The sequence below is a fragment of the Neopsephotus bourkii genome, unplaced genomic scaffold (genome assembly GCF_033783945.1).
Source record: "Neopsephotus bourkii isolate Nb327-2 ecotype Australia unplaced genomic scaffold, CSIRO-AGI_Nbou_v1 NB_1433, whole genome shotgun sequence".
NCBI lineage: Eukaryota > Metazoa > Chordata > Aves > Psittaciformes > Psittacidae > Neopsephotus > Neopsephotus bourkii.
Genome location: NW_026901910.1, coordinates 6267054 through 6287279, shown reverse-complemented (window position 1 = coordinate 6287279; position 20226 = coordinate 6267054). Strand labels below are relative to the sequence as shown.

The following is a 20226-nucleotide window of genomic DNA, read 5'->3' as shown; positions in this document are numbered from 1 at the left end:
TCACCTCTAGTGTGTCCTGAACATCAGAGGACCCATCAGAGGTGGCACTGATGGAAGCGTGCTCTCTGATGAAACCGTTCTGCTCCTCAGTGAGACACAGGGGTGAGCACTGCAAGAGGCACCTGGGTGCTGCTACCTTGGTTAGCTCTGTTTGAGATAGACTGAGGAACACATTGAGGTCCAACACCTCCCTCCTCCCCATTAACAACCCCCAGAACTTACCTCCCCCTTCATGCTGTATTTAAACCTTTGATCAACCCTTCCCACCGTTGTCCCAGTTCCTTCTAAAAGGTCTGAAGCACAATTTTCCCTTTGAACTGAGGGGAAAAGTAACCCTGCAGACGTGGTGTACCTCCTCAGATCTCAAACTATCTATTTTTGGTGAGTTATTTTCTCCCACTGTGCATCCATCCCTTGGGAAGAGTGGCATTCCCAGCTCCCAGTCCCGAAGCCTTACAGAAACGCTCCTTTAGGTGCACTGGCTGAAGAGCTACTTGGCTAGAGAGCTGCTGGCTGCTCTATGGGAATGGGGGGGTGTTCTATTAAAGCAGTAGCAGATTGACTCCAAGTTCACTTCAGTCTGCAAAGAGACCCTTGGAAAAGGACTGCAGCAAGTGTCTGTGCCATTGGAATCGTTTCCAAGTGCTGTGTCCTCTCCCAGCTGCATGTTTGGTTTCACTCATCCTAACCCCAGCCCCTGCCGAGCTGCAACCTTCACTCCTTGGAAGGGAATCGCTTCCAGAGGAAGGGAAAGGCTCAAGTCCTGAACACAACCCTACGTGCCCCACTGTCCTCCAAGCTGGTGCCCTCCCAATGTGCGGAGCGGGTGGGAGCAGGGTGTTTGAGGCAAACTCTACTGACATTTGTTAATAAAACGATGGTTTCTAAGAGCCAGCAGACCCTGAACCTCCATCACCAGAGGCCACGTCTGGTGCTTCCCTCATAGCCCGGCCCCTCTGCTTACTGGGATGGGAAACAGGGGCTGAGCGGCTCCTCAGAGATTCCCAGCTGGAATTTGATCTGAGGAGATGGCAGCTGCTCAGTGACTGCTGGGCAGGGGAGTTAAACCCAACCGGTCCCAATCCCCTACGTCCTGGGTTTCTCTTTGAGGGACAAAAAGGACACAGGGCCCAAGATGCCAAGCTTTCATAGTGGGTTCAACTGGGAAGAGCAGCTATGCCTGCAATCCCTTCTATCCCAACCCACATCTGATCATCCCTGCTCCTTTCACAAGGGGGGGTTTCACCTTCAGGTGCTTCCCAGCGCGAGCAGGGTGGAGGGATGACTGAGGATGAACCGGTCCTTTCTCCTCCTTGCAAGGTCTCATTCCTGCCTGAAACACGCCGATGTGCTCGACAGGGGACAACACACAGGTCACTTCTTCAAACCCCTTTTAATCCTTTCTGAGAGAGACACAAACCTCCAGAGTAAAACTGAGTGGGAAAACAGCTTGAATTAAAGCCTGGCTTCCAACGAGGGAACAAGGAAACGGCCTCTTTGCAGAGGGATGCTGAGTTCTGCCTGGTTTTCCACACCTCGTTCCTCCCATGCTCACCAACTATTTTCTCACTATCTAATGATAGAAACGAGGAGGCCAATAACAACACATCTTGAAAGTCACTGGGGAGCTGGGCTCAGCTTTCAGTTCAGATGGGTTCAGTTCTTTCTCTCCCCTTCTCCTGCCTCTAGCACTTTGACTCTCCCACATTCAGGCTGTCCATAGCATCACGCGCAGCCATCCAAGCTGTGGGTCCTCAGTAGTCCAGGGAGATGAGCTTCCACATCCATCTATGAAACAACAGACCCACCTTCAGGGCCCGTTCTCTCTTCTGAACTTACTGCCAAAGAGTAAATCCTTTACCTGGGTCTAGTGGGGTTTAACATGCCCAAGTGCCTGGACCATCACGTCCCAGCCATGCAACCAGGAATGTTCAAGGTGAACCAACCATGGGGAGGAAGCTCTCATCAGTCCACATACTGGGTCCTTCCTAAATAAGGAATGTCCACAGACTGAATGATCCTTCCTGCAGTGCGCTCCTCAAAAATGACAACCTGCAGGAGAAAGGCACACGTGAACACTGCTCATATGAAGTTACTGGCAGCGGTTTGAGGAGGAAAAGGCACACGAGGCCAGGAGGGAAAAGCAGCAGCACTCAGAGAGCTCTGAACACTGACTGGGATTCTTCAGCACCACACGATGCTGAAAATGACCCAAATCCGGTTTGCTTTGGTTTGGAACGTGATGGCTTTGAGGTCGAGCTGGATCCCCATCATGTCTCAGTGGCTGTCAGAGCCAGCATCCCTCACCTCCCAGACCTCAGGAGAGAACAGCCTCCTTCCTCTGTGCCGCACTGCTCTGCAGCTGGACACAGGCAGTCAGTACATGATCTGTGCCAGCTCCCTGGGACCTGGCTCGGGGCAGGATCCTGCATCAAGCAAGCAAAGGGAAAGCTCTCACCTCATTGCTCCCTTTCCGCAGCCAGGGGCCAGGGAGGTAGAGCGTCTCCTGAGGGCCGATCTTCCAGTAGCGGCCCAGGTTCTGCCCGTTGACAAACACAACCCCTTTCTCCCAGCCCTAGAACCAGGAGAGCACACGGTTACGGAGGCAGCCGCACTGCCTGCCCGGTATTCCCACTGGGAATTCACCCTGCTTCACACTCCGTTCTTCCAGGCCACGTCCCGCAGGGTTTCTGCTTGCTCTCCCTGAAGCAGGGAACGTTCAAGCCCCATTGAACAGGAGTTATCCTGAAAGCACTCATGGAAAGGATAAAGCTTCCAAAGCCCGGGCAGGGAAACCTCATCCTTTTGACAGACACATCTTGATTTCCCACCAGGTGACAGAAATCCTGCATTGGCAGCAGAGCACAACTGGAAAAGGGAGCACTACAATAGTGATGGCATCAACCCCGGCTCGAAGGGAATGAAGTCAGAGAAGGAAGCTGAATGACAGCTGGAGTTCTCTGCAAGAGCAGCAACAAGCCACAGAAGGAAGATGTGAATGCTGACTCTCATGTCTACAAAGCAGCGCCTCTTCCCATGCCCCATTGAGGAGGCAGGGAGAAAACCAGTGCCTCCTTCCTTCGGTGTGCTCTGCAGCTAGAGAGCAGCAAGCAGAAAAGACTGCCAACAGAGGAGCAGCTCTGCAGGCTCAGCATCGCCCATGCTCTCCCAGCAGGACCCCTGCAGAACCTCTCCATCCAGGAAACACAAAGGGACTTGCCTGTAGCTTCAGGAACGTGTCCTGGGGCTGATGCTCGATCCACAGCCTGCCACGGAAGAAAGCTGGACCCACAAAGTAATCCGGGACGGCGCTCCAGCCCGTCACACACTGCAAGCTGGCAGGGAGGGAGCAAACACAGCACGGGGCTGTTACTGCAGGGTCAAGCAGTCGCTTTCTAGAGGGGGGGCATCCTGCTGCAAAGGGATGAAGCGGTCAGCTGCAAGCAGCCAAGGCAAGCACTACGCTGAGCTCTCCCCTCCACCGCACTGGGGTCTTTGTCATCCTGTGCTTGCCACGCCACCAGCAGCCCAAAGGAAAAGGCTCTGTGGGGCTATCACCATCTCTAACACTGCTGAAGTGCCCGTCCTCCTTCAGGTACCATGGTGCAACCCGAAATGCAGGTGCTCAAGGAAAACTGACAGGATTCAAGCCACACATTCCTGCCTGTGTTCCAGGTGAGGAGCACGGACACATCCATGGGCATCTGCGGTAACTGCGGGGCACCTGGCACCATTCACAGTATCACAGTATGTTAGAGATTGGAAGGGACCTGAAAAGCTCATCCAGTCCAATCCCCCTGCCGGAGCAGGAACACCTAGATAAGCTTACACAGGAAGGTGTCCAGGCGGGTTTTGAATGTCTCCAGAGAAGGAGACTCCACAACCTCCCTGGGCAGCCTGTTCCAGTGTTCCGTCACCCTCACTGAGAAGAAGTTTCTTCTCAAGTTTAAGTGGAACCTCTTGTGTTCCAGTTTGTACCCACTGCCCCTTGTCCTATCATTGTTTGCCACTGAGAAGAGCCTGGCTCCATCCTCGTGACACTCCCCCTTTATATATTTATATACACTAATAAGGTCACCCCTCAATCTCCTCTTCTCCAAACTATAGAGACCCAGCTCCCTCAGTCTTTCCTCATAAGGGAGATGCTCCACTCCCTTAATCATCTTAGTTGCCCTGCGCTGGACTCTCTCCAGCAGGTCCCTGTCCTTCTTAAACTGAGGGGCCCAGAACTGGACACAATATTCCAGATGAGGTCTCACCAGGGCAGAGTAGAGGGGAAGGAGGACCTCTCTCGACCTACTAACCACCCCCCTTCTAATACACCCCAGGATGCCATTGGCCTTCTTGGCCACAAGGGTACAGTGTCGGCTCATGGTCACCCTGTCATCCACTAGGACCCCCAGGTCCCTCTCCCCTACACTGCTCTCTAACAGGGGGCAAATAGAAGAGGAATGGAGGAGTGTGGGGGTCCCACGTGTTCCTTCTGACCCTTAGGAAGCGCAGCTCTTGGAATGAGGGAAGCCACTGATGCAGTGCAGGGGAATAACCATGGAACAGGCAAGCTAAAAGCCTTTCACATCCTCCCACCCATGGAAGTGGTCCTCAGCTGACTGTGTTTTACTGCTCCAGGGCAATTGCCAGTGCTGCCCAACCAGTTCACTTGCAGCCCAAGCTTATGGGAGTCACCCCATCAATACCCTTCCAGTAGCCCCCCAGCACCTCTTAAGATCAGCCTTAGAAATGCCCAGATCCCTGTGAAAAGCCATTTCAAGGCCTCTCTTCTCCCTCCTACACACACCACAGGAGCTGTGAGATCCCGGGGGATGCACACTGTGTTCCCTTCTGGAATGAACAAGCTGCAAACAGCCTCTCTGGATGGTGGCCAGGGTCCATAGGGCATCTGTTTGCCTTAAACAGTTGCTAAGGTCCCTCTATAACAGAGGCTCCTTAACCTCCCCCTGCTTGTTAATGTACTATCAGCAGTAGAGTTAATCCATCCTTGTGAGCCTGAATCACTAAACCATCTCCAACAGGGAATCATGGAAACAACCAGGTTGGAAAAGACCTTTCAGACCATCAGCTCCAGCCCTGGGTGTGCTGGGACCCATCCCTTTGGGTGAGCCATGCTTTTACCTGCCTGATCCAACCCTGCTGTGAAGGATGCCTTTAAATCCCCCCCACTGGGGGTACACTTCACCCCTAAATCACAGCATCGACAAAGCAGCACCTACTTTACCTTGTGCTGCCTGCCCTATGGAACTGCTATGGAGCAGATTTTGCCCTGTTGGTAACAGTTGGTTTCCAAAGAGGAAGAGAAGAGTTTTTGATGCCACAAACCTCTTCATGAAGGCAGGTTTCATCTCCAAGCTGTAAATCTTGAAGTTCCTCAAGGGGGTGTTATTCAAGAAGACATCACCGATCAAGCCTGCAAGAGCAATGGGGGTGATGGAGAGCCAAGAACAGCTGAAGCTGAGAGGTTTTCCTATTGGAACGTGAGCAACAGCAGGAGATGGAAAGCAGCCACGTTCTGCAATGGAATTACGAGTCCACGTGGTCCCACTGCTCATCCAGAATGAGTAGGGAACATCACTGGGCTTTGGCCTCTCCACTCCCTCCTTTGCTTCCACCCACCAAGGCAGTAAGCACTGCTGGCACTGGGGCATTGCTGGGTTTAGCTGCCAATGGGCTGCTTCTCTAACGGGCACAGCACAAGGTGCCATGGGCTCGAACATCCACTGCTGCTCACCCACGGATCTCAGGGCACCTTAAGAAGCCATTCACCTTTAGCACTCTCCTGTTACATAAAGTGATCCTCTACGTAGCAGGACAAGCTGGGTGCTAATCCATCCTCCTACTTACAGGAGTGCTGGTGAGACTGTCACAGAGGCTTTGTGCACCTCTTCTGCAGTACAGCTCAGTACAGCCACGTGCCCAAGCCCACTGCTCTGTTTCGTGCAGTTTCTGCACCTAATTCCCCACTAAAATGGGATCCTGGGGCCTTGACCTCCTGCAGCTCCACAACTGGGTCAGACCTGAACGTTTCAGTACGTTCAGTTTGCTCCTCCTGGTATTGGGTGAGCTTTTAACTGCTGTGATGCTCCAGCATCAAACCCAGTTCTGCAGGGCTTATGCTCAGAGAAGTATGTAGGACAGTGGGAGAACAAAGAACTTCACTTACCTTTTCTCTGCTCGTTCAGTGCCAGGCCATAATTGACACGACCACGGTTCTCTACCAAGAGTCTCAACTGCCTGAATCCCTGTAACAAAGATAAGAGCATCAGCTGGACCAGTGCTGTTATCAGCCCTAGTGCCTGCCTAATAGAGGCCAGTGGAGGTGTTGAACAGAGGGGAAGGAGGCACCAATACCTTTGGCAGTTGCAATTTGCCTGTGGAAATCTCTGGATCATGGGGCAGGATAGCACCTTCTACCTACTACAAGCAGTGATGCCCCTGAGCAACTCTCAGCCTTTTCATAAGAGCTGGGGGTTTTTTTGCTGTTCAAATCTGAAGCATCATTTTGGTATCACCCATAGAGCCAGAAATGGAGTCTGACACAGTACAGCACATGTCATACACCTCTCCATCAAGTCACAAGAACAACTCCTGTATCCGACCCACTCACCTAGGAGCACACACGGCTCTGTTGACATGCCTCAATCAAGGCACTGGGCTTATTGCCAACTCCTGCCAGGGTAAGAGACATTCCCCCTCATTTTATTTAAGTCCTAAAATGTGCAAAAGCCCCCAAACCCCCTTAAAAGCTGCTTTGTGCTAAGGAAGGTGAAGCCTACACGGTACTTCATGTCTACAGTTGCAGTTGTAGAACACAACAGGGACTTGAATCTCCTCGATGGAGATGTATTCAAACCCCACTTCTCAAGCACAAACCATCACTTGGCAGTGAAATCACCCTGTATGCCACTGGTGAAACAGCGTCTCCTTGGGGTATAGCAACCATTCCCTCTGTCAGGCTACTGTTAAAGGGATTCGGTGGGAGGTGCTATTCCCCTTTAGCAGTCTTGGTCCTGTTATCCACATCCTACTGTGAGCAATCTCCAAGCAGTTACCTGTCCTTCAGGAAGGGAGAGCTCCACTGTGTTGTAGTCCAGCTCACCAACATACATGGTGTTAACAAACACCTGCAGAGCAGAGCACAAGAGAGGAGAGCAACTTCCCATCAGTTATACTGCCATAGCTGCACGAAGCTGCATCTGGGGAGGAAACTGCCTCTACTAGAACTCAGTGCCACTGACTGCGTGGAAGTGAGGGAGGGAAATCACAGCATCCCTCAGAATAGCCACATTCCAGCAGACGGGAACCTCAACCTGATTCACACATAGTAAGGGTTGGGGTTTAGCTGAGAACTTCCCATTTCCCTTCGTGGCTGCCCCATTTCCTGCCTGCCAAGCCCAAAGCGTTCACCCCTGACTGAGGCTGGTCCCTCTGCTCCTCACCTGTGCTCGGTCGCGGACATGGTTCCTTGAGTGGAGATGGCCACCACCGAAGATGACAGTCTCATAGAGCACGTACCCATAGGCCTGCCCGCTGCTCTCATTCAGGTGCAGATTCTCCATGTTAATGGGAAACTCTGACTTAATGGGCTGCAAAGGGAAAGGATGGAAGGGCAGCAACGGGCTCTCAGCACTGACAGCCCACCCAGAGGCAGCTCATTCCAGATAGGTGTTCCACTGCCACAGGCTACATCTGCCTCCTGTTCGACCTGGTACCTGTGAAAGCCACAGCCAGGAAGGTGCCAGAAAGGGAGCCAAGGACTTGCAAAACCAGAATTCCAAGATGTGGGAAGTGGCAGTAAAAGGTGAGATAAAAGATTTGCCTCCTTGCTAAAACACTCCCCGACTTTACCCTCCTGGGCTAACAAGCACTAATTGCCCTTCCCACCTAAGGAGTGATGCCTTTCAGCATGCAAACTGGTAGCACTACCTGTAGAAGAGAGGGTATCACATCCCAGAGAGAGATGTACTGATGCAACAGGATTGCACCGTATGATGCCTTGCTTTCAATCACAGGAGGGAGAGGAAGGGGCTGGCCTGAGATGCAAAAAGGAAGAGAAAGATGGATCAAGTCTTTGAGATACCGGATTTAAAGCCTCCTTTGGTCCTCCCACCCACCTTTAGGACAAGAACCAATGAGAGCCACTGGGCTCCAGCTGAACAAGCTGAAACCTGAACAGTGGAGGCAGGACAGTGACTGGGGCTGGGTCTCTCCTTACCAATGATCATGCTGAAGAGCTGCCGGAGCTTGAAGAACTTGGATGTATAATCTCCAGCCTCCGTCAGCACAGCATCGTAATCTGGAAGAGCAGCACAGAGGTGGTTTGGAGCACACAGCAGCTCCGGGACAGCACTGTCAACAGGGGGCAAAGGAGACTTCTATTCCCAGTTCAGGATGAGGGGGTTCTCCACACCCTGGAATGGGTCTGGAAATAGGAAACACTACTGCAACCCCCCTTGTATACAGGTACTTGCTTCTGAGCTCTCTTCCAACTCATCTCTCCACGACAAAGCGGATGTAGTCATCACTTCTCAATGCTTCTATCAAGTGTAACCAGCCCACACGGGAGCACAAACTGCACCCTATAGGTACATGGGGAGGCAATGGAAGAAAACTCACCATAACTGGTGACATCTGACTTGTATTCATCAGCCTCCAACGCACCGTTCATGAAGCCAAAGTTGGTGCCTCCGTGAAACATGTAGAGATTGATGGATGCTCCCAGTTTGAGGATGCTGGCCACAGTATTCACCATCTCTGCAAAGGAAGGGCAGCGCCAGGTAGGCCAGAGCAAGAAGCTAGGCTAAAACTCAAACACTCTGGTCCTTGTCAGTCAGTGTCACTGCAGGGATTTGGACTGGGATATGGATTTTGCCCTCAGGAAGAGCAGCACATCTATTGACGTACCAGGACACATTAACACATTCAAATACAGCTCTCCTGTAGGTGAAAAAGGGCAAAGCTCATGTCCTTGGACAGGAATTCTGCTTTTAAGCAGAGGGGTTGGCAGCACTGCTCATCCTCCTCTCCTCAACCACCAATGGCCCAGCTACAGCTGCAGGAGGGTGAGACAGTCATGACAGCAGTGTTACACAGCTCTGCTCTCCTGGGTCAGATGCCCAGGGGTTCTGGAGCCTTGGCTTTTAAACCCCCCATAGAGCAGCACGAGGCCTGTGGACACGCTGACACTGAGAGCATAGAACCCCAGAGGAAAAACAGCACCACAAGAGCTGCCGTTTACTGATGCTACCCAAGGAAAGCCTTGGCCCAGCAACGTGAGCCACTCACTGCAGGGCTCTTCATCTCCAAAGCCTCCCACAAAGCAAAGTGCTGTGTGCCCTACAGGAGCAGGACACGGTGCTCACCGTCCGCATCAAAGACATAGTGAGGGCCCCCCCAGTTATCGAACCATCCGGTCCAGTACTCCATCACCATCTTGGGCTGATCTCTCTGCAGCGAAACAAAACCAAGGAGTTAAACTGGCTCCTCTAGAGAAGCATTGGTCAAAGGCAGCTTGGCAACGTGCTCTAAGAGCATCTGAGTGCTGTGAACAAGACGCTGTGTGCCCAAGCAAAGCACAGAAGAGCTCTTCTAGGCACAAAGCAAACCCACAGCACTCACCCAGGTGCCACCAAACACTTGTGGATCCTGTTGTGTGGCAGAGCCAGAGCAAAAGCACAAACCACTCATCACTGCTCTGCTCCTGGAAATACCCATTTAGGAATGACAGCTTCCCAGTGCCAGCCCCGAGCGTGCAGGTGCACTGCACTGAACGCCTGCCAAGGTACAACAGCAGCTTAATGCCTTTTTAATGCTGCACATGGTGCTGGCAGCAAGGAATTAGCCTTTGCAGGAATTAGGGCTTCATTAAAAGGCTCTGCAATTGCAGACACAGAGCAATTGCTTCCTATGTGTCACAGCCAGCCCCATCCCACTTGCCAGGAGCTCAGCCTGGCTGGCGCTCCCTCCTCAGGGCACTTATTCCTAGCCAAGGGAATTCTGCCCTTTGCTTGACAGGGGTTTTATCTGGTGCCACGTTAAGTGGCATTAAAGAAACTCGTGTTTCGTTAGGAGGAAACAACTGCAGGTGCCTTAGGGATGTAAGTGTTCCAGGCTCAGGTGCCTTAGGGATGTAAGTGTTCCAGGCTCAGGTGCCTTAGGGATGTAAGTGTTCCAGGCTCAGGTGCCTTAGGGATGTAAGTGTTCCAGGCTCAGAGCAGCTCTTGGGAAGGTCTCATCAACCCTTCCCTAACAAACTCATCCAAGGAGCAGTTTTATCACCCTCTGGAACAAAAGACCTTAAAAAGGAAAAGATAACAACGACAAGAGCTCCATTTCCAGAGCTGCCCTTCCACATGGAGCTCAGCACAGCTCTCCTGCACCTCACCTGCACCGAGTCCAGATGTTTCAGCAGCCCAGGTTCCAGCTTCTGGAAGTTAACAGTGGCCAGAGCTATTGGGGAGAAGAGAAAGGGTTTATTCCCTTAACCACCTGCAGAGTGCCTCAGGGACCATTGGGAATCCAGCACGAGCTCAGGGGCAAGCGGAGCATCATCTGAACCATCATTGCAGCCTCCTCAGAAGCTGCCCATCAAAGCCTCCACTGGGTACGCAGAATCCAACTGGAGAGCAGCACACAGTGGGATGCTTGCAGCCATCTCTGTGGCTCTCATGTTCACAGGTACCAGAAAGAGAGCATCAGAGTAGCTCACGGGGTGTCACAAGCTTTAGTTGGAGGCTGTAAAGCGCTTGGAGGCCCTCAGAAAGCACCACATAAAGGCAAACTGATCAGTCTGGATGCACACTGAGCTTCCAGGAGTCAGGAATCAACCCCTGCTACCTTAGAGCTTGTCCTGCCTGTGGGGTGGGTGAGAGAAAGCACAGCACCAGTGAAGCAGATAGAAACGGGAAGCTGCCCTGTGCAGCACGAGGGGACCTTGGTGTGTGCCAATGTCACTGCAGGAGCTTCAAGCACTGGGGCAGGACAACCTCTCTCCAGGAGCCCATGCATCAGAAGGCACTGATCTGGTATTAACGGCCCAGCCCCTGGTCCATGGTTGGATTTAGCATCACTTGGCAACCCCGCAGGTGAGCGTGCTCTGTTCTGCTTTCCACGCAGCACACCATTGGGAATGGTGCAGGGAACCAGTCCCCAAAGCCTTCCCCATGCTTCCCACAGCTGGCAGCTCTCACATACACACAGCTTTCCTCTGCAGAGCACCAGCCTGCTCCTGGCATGAAGGGGAGCCTGCAGATGCCTCTCAGGCAGAACTCAGTACACCAGTGATGAACAGAATCATCAAATCCACATCCAGCTCAGAGCCTTCTCTATTTCCTTACCCATTCCTACAGTGGTTTTGCTCTCTCCCCTGTAGTGCTTCCATAATCTCCTTGCTGCTCCACTGCTCTGAGCCCTAGTTATTCCACACATCTGATTACTTGACATGTTGACTCTAATGAGCAGACTGTTATGACATCCAAGAGGCAAATTGGTATCAAAGAGCGCTCAGCATGCAACACGCTGCAAAAGGCACCTCCAAACACGAGCTCCGAGGCAGTCAACGTTCCCACAGGAGATGGGGAGGGATAAACAGGGACTGCCATGGCAGAGCTGCACTGCAGCACACTGCCAAGGGGCACAGGGATTCTGTGTGGGCATGGCTGAACGCTGCTGCCCACCACCAGAATACACGTGAGGAGATGCAGTGCTGGGGTAGGGCCAGGGGATGCATTTGTCCCTCTCTTATGGGTATAGAACCATGGGATTATTTGGCTTGGAAAGAACCTTAAAGCTCATCCAGTTCCAACCCCTGCCAAGGGCAGGGACACCTTTCTCTAGAGCAGGATGCTCCAAGCCCCTCTGTCCAACCTGGACATATAAACCCTGTCATAAGAACAAGAGGAGGAAAAATAGGAGGCAAATGCCTTTAATCATCCCCCTGCATGAGATTAGCAACTGATGCCCTCCTTCACCTACGTACCTACCAGAGGCTGTAATCCCAGAGCAAGCTGGCTGAGCACAGAGGGGTACCCCAACCCGCTAACCTTACAGAATGCTGTATCTCTGCAGCAAGGTTTTGATGGGCTTTTCCCTTCTCTTTTTTATTGCAAAGTGGGTATCTTCTTCTTAAGTTATTACTATTAATAATGGCTGAGGTACTTGTTTAGTATCTACTGAAATGAAGCAATAAGAAGAAGTATTTCCAGCCTTCTAATCTGATTAACACAGCTAATGGGTGCAGCTTAGTGAATGGAGCATACTGCTCTCACCCAAAGGCTATGTTTCATCAGCTGCCCTGCAAAGAACAGCCTTACCCTGCTCTCCTCCTCCAAGCACATACCTGCTCCAAGCACATACCTGCTCCAAGCACATACCTCCTTCCACTAAGCCATAGGACAGCCCGTTCTTGTTGTCCGAGGTCATTAACATCTCCACAATCCCTCTGTTTAACAGGGCCTAAATGAGAAAGAGGAGAAGCAAATGTGTTAACAGCCTGAGTTCAGTGCTGGTCAGGGGATTAAAGCATTCAAGCACATCATCAGCACCTCTGGGGATAGCTTGAGACTGGGAGGGTCTTGGTAAGAAACGCTATTCCCATGACATCTCCCATTGCTCCTAAAGCTGCCAAACCTTGTTGTGCCTTAGCAAGCTGGATTGGAAAGGTGATGCATCAGTCTCCAGGGTTTCCTCTCCTTCTTCTGAGCTCAGCTAAACAAAGAGCATCACTGCTTTCCATCGAGAGAGGGCTTCAGGTGGAAGCAGCTCACCCTCCCTGAATGGGAGCTGATGTGCCAGTGACAGCATCACGGACTGCTCAGGTACTGGTGCTCTTCACCAGTCAAGGCAATGCATTTACAAGTTCTTCTCTGTATGAAACAGGACCCTAAGGCTTTAAAATGCCCGTGCACACAGAAGGCTCTTCCCACCAGGCCTGCTCTCTTCTGGGTGTTCTCTTTACAGAGCAGTGCCTCGTAAAGCAGGAGAGATGGGGAACCCCCAATTCACCCCTCTTTTCACTGGACCCGCAGGGGAGTCCCTCCCTCAGCCTCGAGGAGCTTGGGGAACAAACCTGCAGCACCCTCGCTCCGAATTCCTACCTCTGAAGTGGTGATAAAGGCATTTATCACAGATAAAGCAGCCTGCACCCCATGCAGCCACCGGCTCGTGCGTGCTGCGTGATGAGAGGGACCGCTGCAAACGGCACCAGCACAAGGAGCAGACTGGAGCATCCCACACAGCCTGCCTTAGGGGGTTACAGCACAGAGCTTAAAGACAAGCTGGGACAACCGGGCCCGTTTATCAACCTGGAATTACCTATTGATACCCCACTGGGCGCTGGGATCTGATGGGATCAGCTACCGAGGGACTGGAGTTTCTAACACAGCTTCTTGTGCATCCACATGCTGTCTATTGACTACAAGTGTGAAATGGAGAGCCAGCAGAGAGCTGCACACATGGGAATGGCGTAGGGCATTCCAGGGCACAGCAGAGGAGCCAGGAATAGAAACAGACCCGGGTGTGTGCTCAGCTAATCCCAGCTCCTGCTCCGTGCAGGGAGGGAGCTGCCAGTACACTCCAGGTGCTCCATGAGCTGGGGGGCATATTCCTTCCAGGAGGATTGCATCGGATGTTCTCGCTGCAGATGTGAATTAGTGGAGCTTAAAGCCCAAACCAGGACACAGAACAGGAGCTCTGCCTCACGTTACATCCCACTCCAATTGAAAAGGATGCCCTGCAGATCCTGCTTCCCCACATTTCCATCTTCAAGCACCCCAATGCACTTCCTCGGCTGCACGCTGCACACAGCACCAGAGGATGATGAAACAGCAGTGCAAAAACACACCCACAGCAGGCCCAGCGAGGGGATCTGTTCTGACAGGTCTGGGAAGCATCTTCATGACAGAGATGGAAAAGCACCGAGGCAACATGCTGCTCAGGCACAACGGAGCCCCTGCACCCCATCCATGCAGGTTTCTGCAAGCCAGGTGCTTATATACTTGTCACTGGTGTGACACAGAGGGGAAGCTGATCTGTTGTCAGTGCAGACTGGCCATTAACTCCTTCACGTTACTATGGATTCCCTATGGAACCTTCCAAGCGATGCTAAATCACCCCATGGGATGGAGATAGTGCAGGCGCTGCTCTAAGCAGGGTAGGACTCCTGCCACACCATTGATTCACTGCAAGAGCCTCTCTATACCTTAAGCAAGAGGGCAACCAGAGCCAGAGGGAACCTGAAGGTGAAGCTGGGGCACCCAGAGGGTGTCAGATGCACGGGGAACATCCAGTTCCCAGCCATGCACGCTCCTGTAGCAGCACTTCCAAGCAGTGAAGGGTCTGCCCTGCAGCTGTACCGGGGGCAAACAAACAGCTCAGGCTGATGTTGGGTGATCTCTAAGGTTCCTTCCAACCCTAGCCCTGCCCCTGTGCGTTAGATCCAGCAGGATAACCTGGCCCCCGTGGGCACTGGCCAGCTCTCCATCACTCAGGGGCCAGGGCATGGGTTAGTCTCTGTTTGCCAGTGGCTTGCTCACAGCCACACAAAGAGAAACCTTTCCCTAATGCCAAGTGAAGCCAAACAGGACCAGAAGGAGAGAGCTTCTTCAAGGCCAGCTATCTACTCCAAACACCCCCCCACTTCCCCATCAGCCTCTTCTCTGGGGGACACGAGAACACAGGCTCATCAGTCCCAAAAGGGTCATAGCCATCTGTTCCACTCCAGGATGAAGGGGAAAGCAGCAGGATTATGTGCTGATGCTTCCAAGGGTTTGTGAAGCCCAGCTCAGGATTATCCAGAAGAAAGAAAATACCATCCAGAAGGTGGTTAGGAGAGAGATTCACCCCAGAAACAAGTGCCCGTGCCAACGTTACCGTTTTAACATAGGCCATGTAGTTTGGGTCTTTGGCATAGGAGCCATACTCGTTCTCCACTTGCACTGCAATGATGGGACCTCCTTTCTTGTACTGTTGGGAACAAAAGGGACAAGTTGGTCACCAGGGACGGAAGCCTCAGTGGCACAGGGAAGATGCAGGAGTCTTGGATAGACTCAGCTCCAGCATCCCAGCATCTGTGTACAACCAAACCTCTGGATCTGGAGAGCTGACAGAGCCAGCCCTGGTCCTGCTTCAGCCAGCACACACAGTCCCCACTTGCAGCCAGAGAGGGTAATGGGCTGGACTTGCCTGAAGAGGGACCACAAGAGGCATCAGACGGTCGAAATAAGCATCCACGGCTTCCGTGAAGCCCTTGTACGTTGTCCTCAGCTGCATCTCTGGGTCCTGCAGGAGCCAGCTAGGAGAAAAGCAGCAAACAGAATCCATCAGTCTCCTGGACACTCAAGGGATGTGCCACTTGGCTAAGGCCACAGCGCAGGTATGGACACCTGAGTCAGGCCCCATCGCCCCTTCCACTGATTCCAGGCTGCAATTGCCAACCCCTTCCCTTCTTTTTGTCCTGCAGCTTGGGCCTAAGCTCATTTCATGCCTTTCCCAAGAGGACTTCAAGGGCTAAACTTACCCTGGAGCATCCTGCATCCCCCAGGGCACAAACCCCAACCATCACCCAAACAAAGCCTCCAGGTGCTGTTCCCATGGTTTCTAATGCTCATTTCCAACACTTAGTTCCCTGGTTGGGTCTAACACAGGAAGGAGCAGTTTGCTTCAGAGCAGACCAGTGCCGTGCTGCACCTTCCTTGTCTCTGCATAAGGAGGCATTAACCAATGGTGCTTCCAGAGGTCTGGAATACTCAGCTCCCACACTCTGCGTGCAGCTCACTGGGCTTACAAAATCACTGCTCTTTATCTGTGAGATGAGAACAGCGCTGCTGCTCTTTATCAGTCTTTTATCTGAGTGATAGAGATGCACAGGGCAATACAGGCACTTATGTCCCATAGAGCCTCTGGGCACACAAGCCATCCCCACACACCTTCCAGTTCCCCCCCTGAGCCCTCTGATGCTAAAGGGAGAAACAGAGACTCCAAGCAGCAATCCCCAGTGCAGTGTCTCCAGTAAGGTTCATGCTCCTGATGGTGAGGAAAACAAGTGGCTCCACTGGGATCTAGCATCCAGGCGAGCCTCAACGCTGATGTCTTCAACTCAGCTCTCACCCAGCAGGAGGATGGCACGGTCTGGGGTCAGCCAACCCTTCCCCATCCCTGAATGGGGCTCAGCTGCGTGCCCGAGGGAAGCAGCACACACTTACCTGGGCAGACCCCCCAGGTCCCACTCGGAGCAGATGTAAGGGCCAGGACGCAGAAGCACCCACAAGCCGTTCTTAGCTGCCAGCGAAAGGAAGGCCCTGGGGATGCAGAGAGCTTCATCAGTGCAGTCACTGCACAGCACTGCCTGCTGAGGCTCCAAGGGGGACTGCAGCTCCAGGGAGCTCCAGAAGGAATGAGAGCCTCCATTGCCTGACCAAGGCACGGGCTGGAAACGACCTCCTCACCCAGCACCAGCAGAGCCAAGCGGGTCTGGAGCGGAGCTGGCACAGGCACCACGTACCCGAGATCCAGGTTCCCGCTGAAGTCGAACTTCCCTCGCTCTCGTTCATGGAGGTTCCATGGCACGTACCTGGGCAGTGCAGGGGTGGAAAGGGCTCTGCGTTGGTGAAGCACACCAAGACCCCCGCGCACCCCTGGGCAAACAACGGGGATGGAGGAACAAATCCCACCGACCGCTATGGCAGCCATAGGGAGGGAGGGAGGACACTTACGTCGTGAGGGTGTTCAAGCCACAGGCTTTCATTTTAAGCATTCGATCTTCCCAGTATTCCCTGGGGACTCGGAAGTAGTGCATGGAGCCCCCGAAGATGCGGAACGGCATGCCCTCCAGCAGGAACTGCGAGTGCTCTGCCTGCAGGCCCAGCGTCCTGCCCCATAGCCGCAGAGGGACCAGCTCGCTCCAGTTAAACCTGGCAGAGAAAGGCACGGATGGGAGCAGGGATCAGATCTGGCCCCTCAGAAGCTGCTCGTGCTCCCTTACCCGGCAGGGTCCGCGCTGACTGCTCCTCAAGCCACGCTCTTTGCCATAGAGAGCCATAGGCAGAGGGCAGCCTGCCCATGGTGTGCATTCACCCCTCCTTTCAGTAGCAGCTCCCATGCCACGGCACTGCTCCGGCCCGGAGCATGGAACCGCCTCACTGGTAACACTGGAGGGCAGCTCCTCACCCCCGATCCCAGCTCTTCCCAAAGTCATTCCCTTTCCGATGTCCCTGTGCTGCAGCAGGATGGCTGATCCCCAGGGCCTTGTTCCAGCAGCAGCTGCAGCTCGGTAGTGGTACCCTGCGCACCCTGTGGCCTCTGACACCTTCCAACTCCGTGCATGGAAGGCAAAGTGCCCTCGGTGGGAACAGAGAGCTTCTTCCTCCATGTCCTGGATTACATCCATCCCAGGAAAGGCAGAGCCAGCCGCCAGCACTGCTTCCATCACCATGTTGTTTGCCAATAGGCCGGGAGCAAAGGAGATGCCAGGTTCCACGGCACTTCACCACCTTGAGTCCTCATGCTACCACAGCTCCATTCGGGATGGTTCCTGCGTGCTCTGTCTATTCCCTACCCCCTTGCCGTTGGGTTGGGCTGAACCAAGAAACCACTTCATCAACAAGCATCAAACTGCCTCCATCATCCCCGTTGCACTGCTCTGAATACCCGGAGGAGCTGGACAACAGCAGCTTGCTCCTCCGCACAGCCTGATGTGAGGGATGGATTCCCATCCCAAGCAAGCAAGGAGTGGGAGGGAGATGCCTCAAGCTCCAGCTGCTTTCTCTACTCTAGGTGCAGAGCAGGTGTTAGCAGAGGGGTTGCTAACCAGCAGCTAGTACCTGTCCTTCAACACAACGCAAGGAGACCAAAGGAACTAAGCCTACTGCAGGGGCTGGCTGGCAAGCCCAGGGTACCTGTACAGCACAGCGCTCCCACAGGGCTCTGAAACAGCCGGCAGCAGGCACGGGTAATACCTGCAAAAGGAAGTCTCGATTAGCGATGGAGAGCCTTCACCCACCACCCTGCAACCACTGCCTGTGAGCAAGGAGCTGGGAACACATCCCATAATGGTGCTGCAGGAATAACTGAGCTCACAGGGAGACAGGGCGGCTCAAAGGAGGAGAAACGGGCGCAGAGGATGATGGGGTGATGCTTGGGAACGGCAGCGCTGCTCCCAATGAGTTCCTATGGGCTTCACCAGCAGTGGAGGGGGCTCTCAATGCATCCACAGGGTATCCAACATCCCTGTGTGTTAGAGCCAATGAGCTCCCCAAAGAGCAGCTCCCTCTGCTCTTGCTTGGTGCAAGCCAGAGCTGGGAAGCTCACAGGGGTCTGGAGACTCCGATCCTTCCTGGGTAAGCTGGAAAATCCCTTGTTTCCCATCACTTCCCAAGCCCTAACTCACCCCTGCCCACAGGAAACACCCAGCCAGGTAAAGATAACCCCATCACTTCATCCGCTTAACGCTGGCCAGAACCCAGCTGGTGCGTTCCCTGCCTCAACACCAAGCTGCACCCACCTCTGCGCTTCCAATGGAGCGCAATTTATAGCTCCCAGGTTCGGGTTTCTCACCTCCATAAGGAAAAAACCCCAAACCCGGCTCAAGTCCTCTCTGATGAGCAGGGATCGAGCCTTGGTATCGCTCCCCCACGTACCCACAGCGGCCAAAGGAGAAGGAAAACGAAGCCAAAACAAGGTGAGAAGCACCCATGGTTTGCTTTGCCCACACTAAGGGACAAGAGACTCCATTTAACCCCTAAGCTCTTTATTCCAGGCTTCCTGTGGCCAGGGAAAGGGACAGCTTTGCTTTGCCTCCCCTCAGGACTTGCTGTCCGGTGGCAACCCCGGTCCTGTGCCAGGCAGCCGAGCCCTGGATGCTTGTTCAATGTGGTGGGGACAAGGATCCTGGTGCAGGTTATTCCCAGGGGGAGCAAACGGGCCGGTTCCGATGGACACCCTGCTTTACAGGCACTCCTTGGAGCGGGCTTCCACCCCTTCACCAGGTATTGGCTTGCAAGAGCCCTCTGTGAGGAACGGACGTGGCACAAACCCAAGACCGGCCCTAAAAGAACTCTGCTTCTAATTACACACGGACTTAACCAGAGCTTGTCTATAGCCCCGAGGATCAGGTAGTTTCCTGCTAGGAATTCCAGAACCCATTATGAACATCCAATAAATCCCAGGGGTAATAAATCCTAGGTTGTTATGGTGTGGGATGGAAGGAGCTCCCCTAGTTCCATAGGCAGGGACTCCTTCCACTGGAGCAGGTTGTGCAGATCCCTACATCTGCTCTATCCACATCTTCCCTTGGCTCATCCCCAGTGCCGGGCACTGACGAGCTCCCCGCTCGGCATGGACAAGCGCAACACGCACCCGTCCAGCCACAGCGTGAGACAGGCGCATCCATGGAGGAGCATCACTCCCGAACGGATGCGATCCAGGCTACAACGCCCTGGAGCAGCGGGAGGCGGGCACCGCGCCGCTCCCTGGGTACCACACGGGCACGGGATGGGAAGAGCCGGACCCGGGACAGGCTGGGGCGAGGTGCACAGAACGGGAGCAGCCCCAGCGGCGGGACCGACTTCCCAACGGGAATCCCGCTCCCGTGCTGCGCTGATGGAGCCTCGGGGGAGCCAGCATCCCTCGGGACAGCATCAGCGCAACGCAGGGCTGGCAGCCGGCCGCTCCGCACCCGTTCCCGTTTCTGACGGGCAGCCGCTGCGTTCATCACCCGTGCGAACCGTCCCCACGCTGACGGACGGGAGCAGGGCGCGCTCCCCCCCACCCAAGGAAGGATTTGGGTTCATCCCCATGGATTCACCCCCCGCCCGGCACTGCCTGAATTCACCCGTTCCACCCCAAACCCACGCTCCGGGCCCTGCTCTCACCTCCGCACCAGCACCCACAGCACCACCGCGACCAGCGCCACCCCGCCGACACGGCGCTGCCGCCGCCCGCCGCACGGCCACATGGCGGCCGCGCTCCGGGACCGGGCCCGGCGCCACAGCCCCCCCTCCTCACTCCACCGCCTTGGTCCGCTCCGCCCGCTGATCGCCCGCTATTGGCCAGCCGCGGGCTCGGCCTGCCTCTTAGCAGCCTCTGATTGGTGGCTAGGAGCCCGCAGGGCGGGGCGAAGGGAGGCGGTATGGCGAGCCGGGTCCCTGTGCCCCTCCGCCGGCCGCTACCCAGGGAGGCAGCGCCGAGCCCGGTCACCCAAGGCAGGCGCTAAGGGTC

At 54.2% G+C, this 20226-nt stretch overlaps 1 protein-coding gene across 1 annotated transcript; it reads right to left on the bottom strand.

Moving 5' to 3' along the window:
• Positions 1-1468: 1468 nt before the first annotated feature.
• On the bottom strand, positions 1469-20005 carry LOC133220453 (beta-galactosidase-1-like protein 2). The gene is made up of 19 exons (XM_061368585.1): positions 19881-20005; positions 16725-16922; positions 16514-16582; positions 16215-16310; positions 15196-15304; positions 14884-14976; positions 12387-12468; positions 10400-10464; positions 9378-9462; positions 8632-8769; positions 8231-8311; positions 7942-8048; positions 7455-7601; positions 7068-7139; positions 6179-6257; positions 5338-5425; positions 3221-3335; positions 2459-2575; positions 1469-2052 (listed from the first exon to the last, which is right to left on the bottom strand). Exons 1-19 carry the CDS (start codon positions 19961-19963, stop codon positions 1966-1968), a joined length of 1911 nt encoding a protein of 636 aa, XP_061224569.1. The 5' UTR covers positions 19964-20005; the 3' UTR covers positions 1469-1965.
• Between the last annotated feature and the right edge of the window lie 221 nt (positions 20006-20226).

Excerpts from the sequence above, each read along its gene's own strand:
- LOC133220453 (XM_061368585.1), bottom strand. The coding sequence starts at position 19,963 with ATGTGGCCGTGCGGCGGGCGGCGGCAGCGCCGTGTCGGCGGGGTGGCG. Across the intron at positions 6,258-7,067 it reads TCTCCCTTCCTGAAGGACAG|GGATTCAGGCAGTTGAGACT; the intron begins GTAACTGCTTGG and ends TCTTTGTTACAG. Across the intron at positions 5,426-6,178 it reads ACTGAACGAGCAGAGAAAAG|GCTTGATCGGTGATGTCTTC; the intron begins GTAAGTGAAGTT and ends TTGCTCTTGCAG.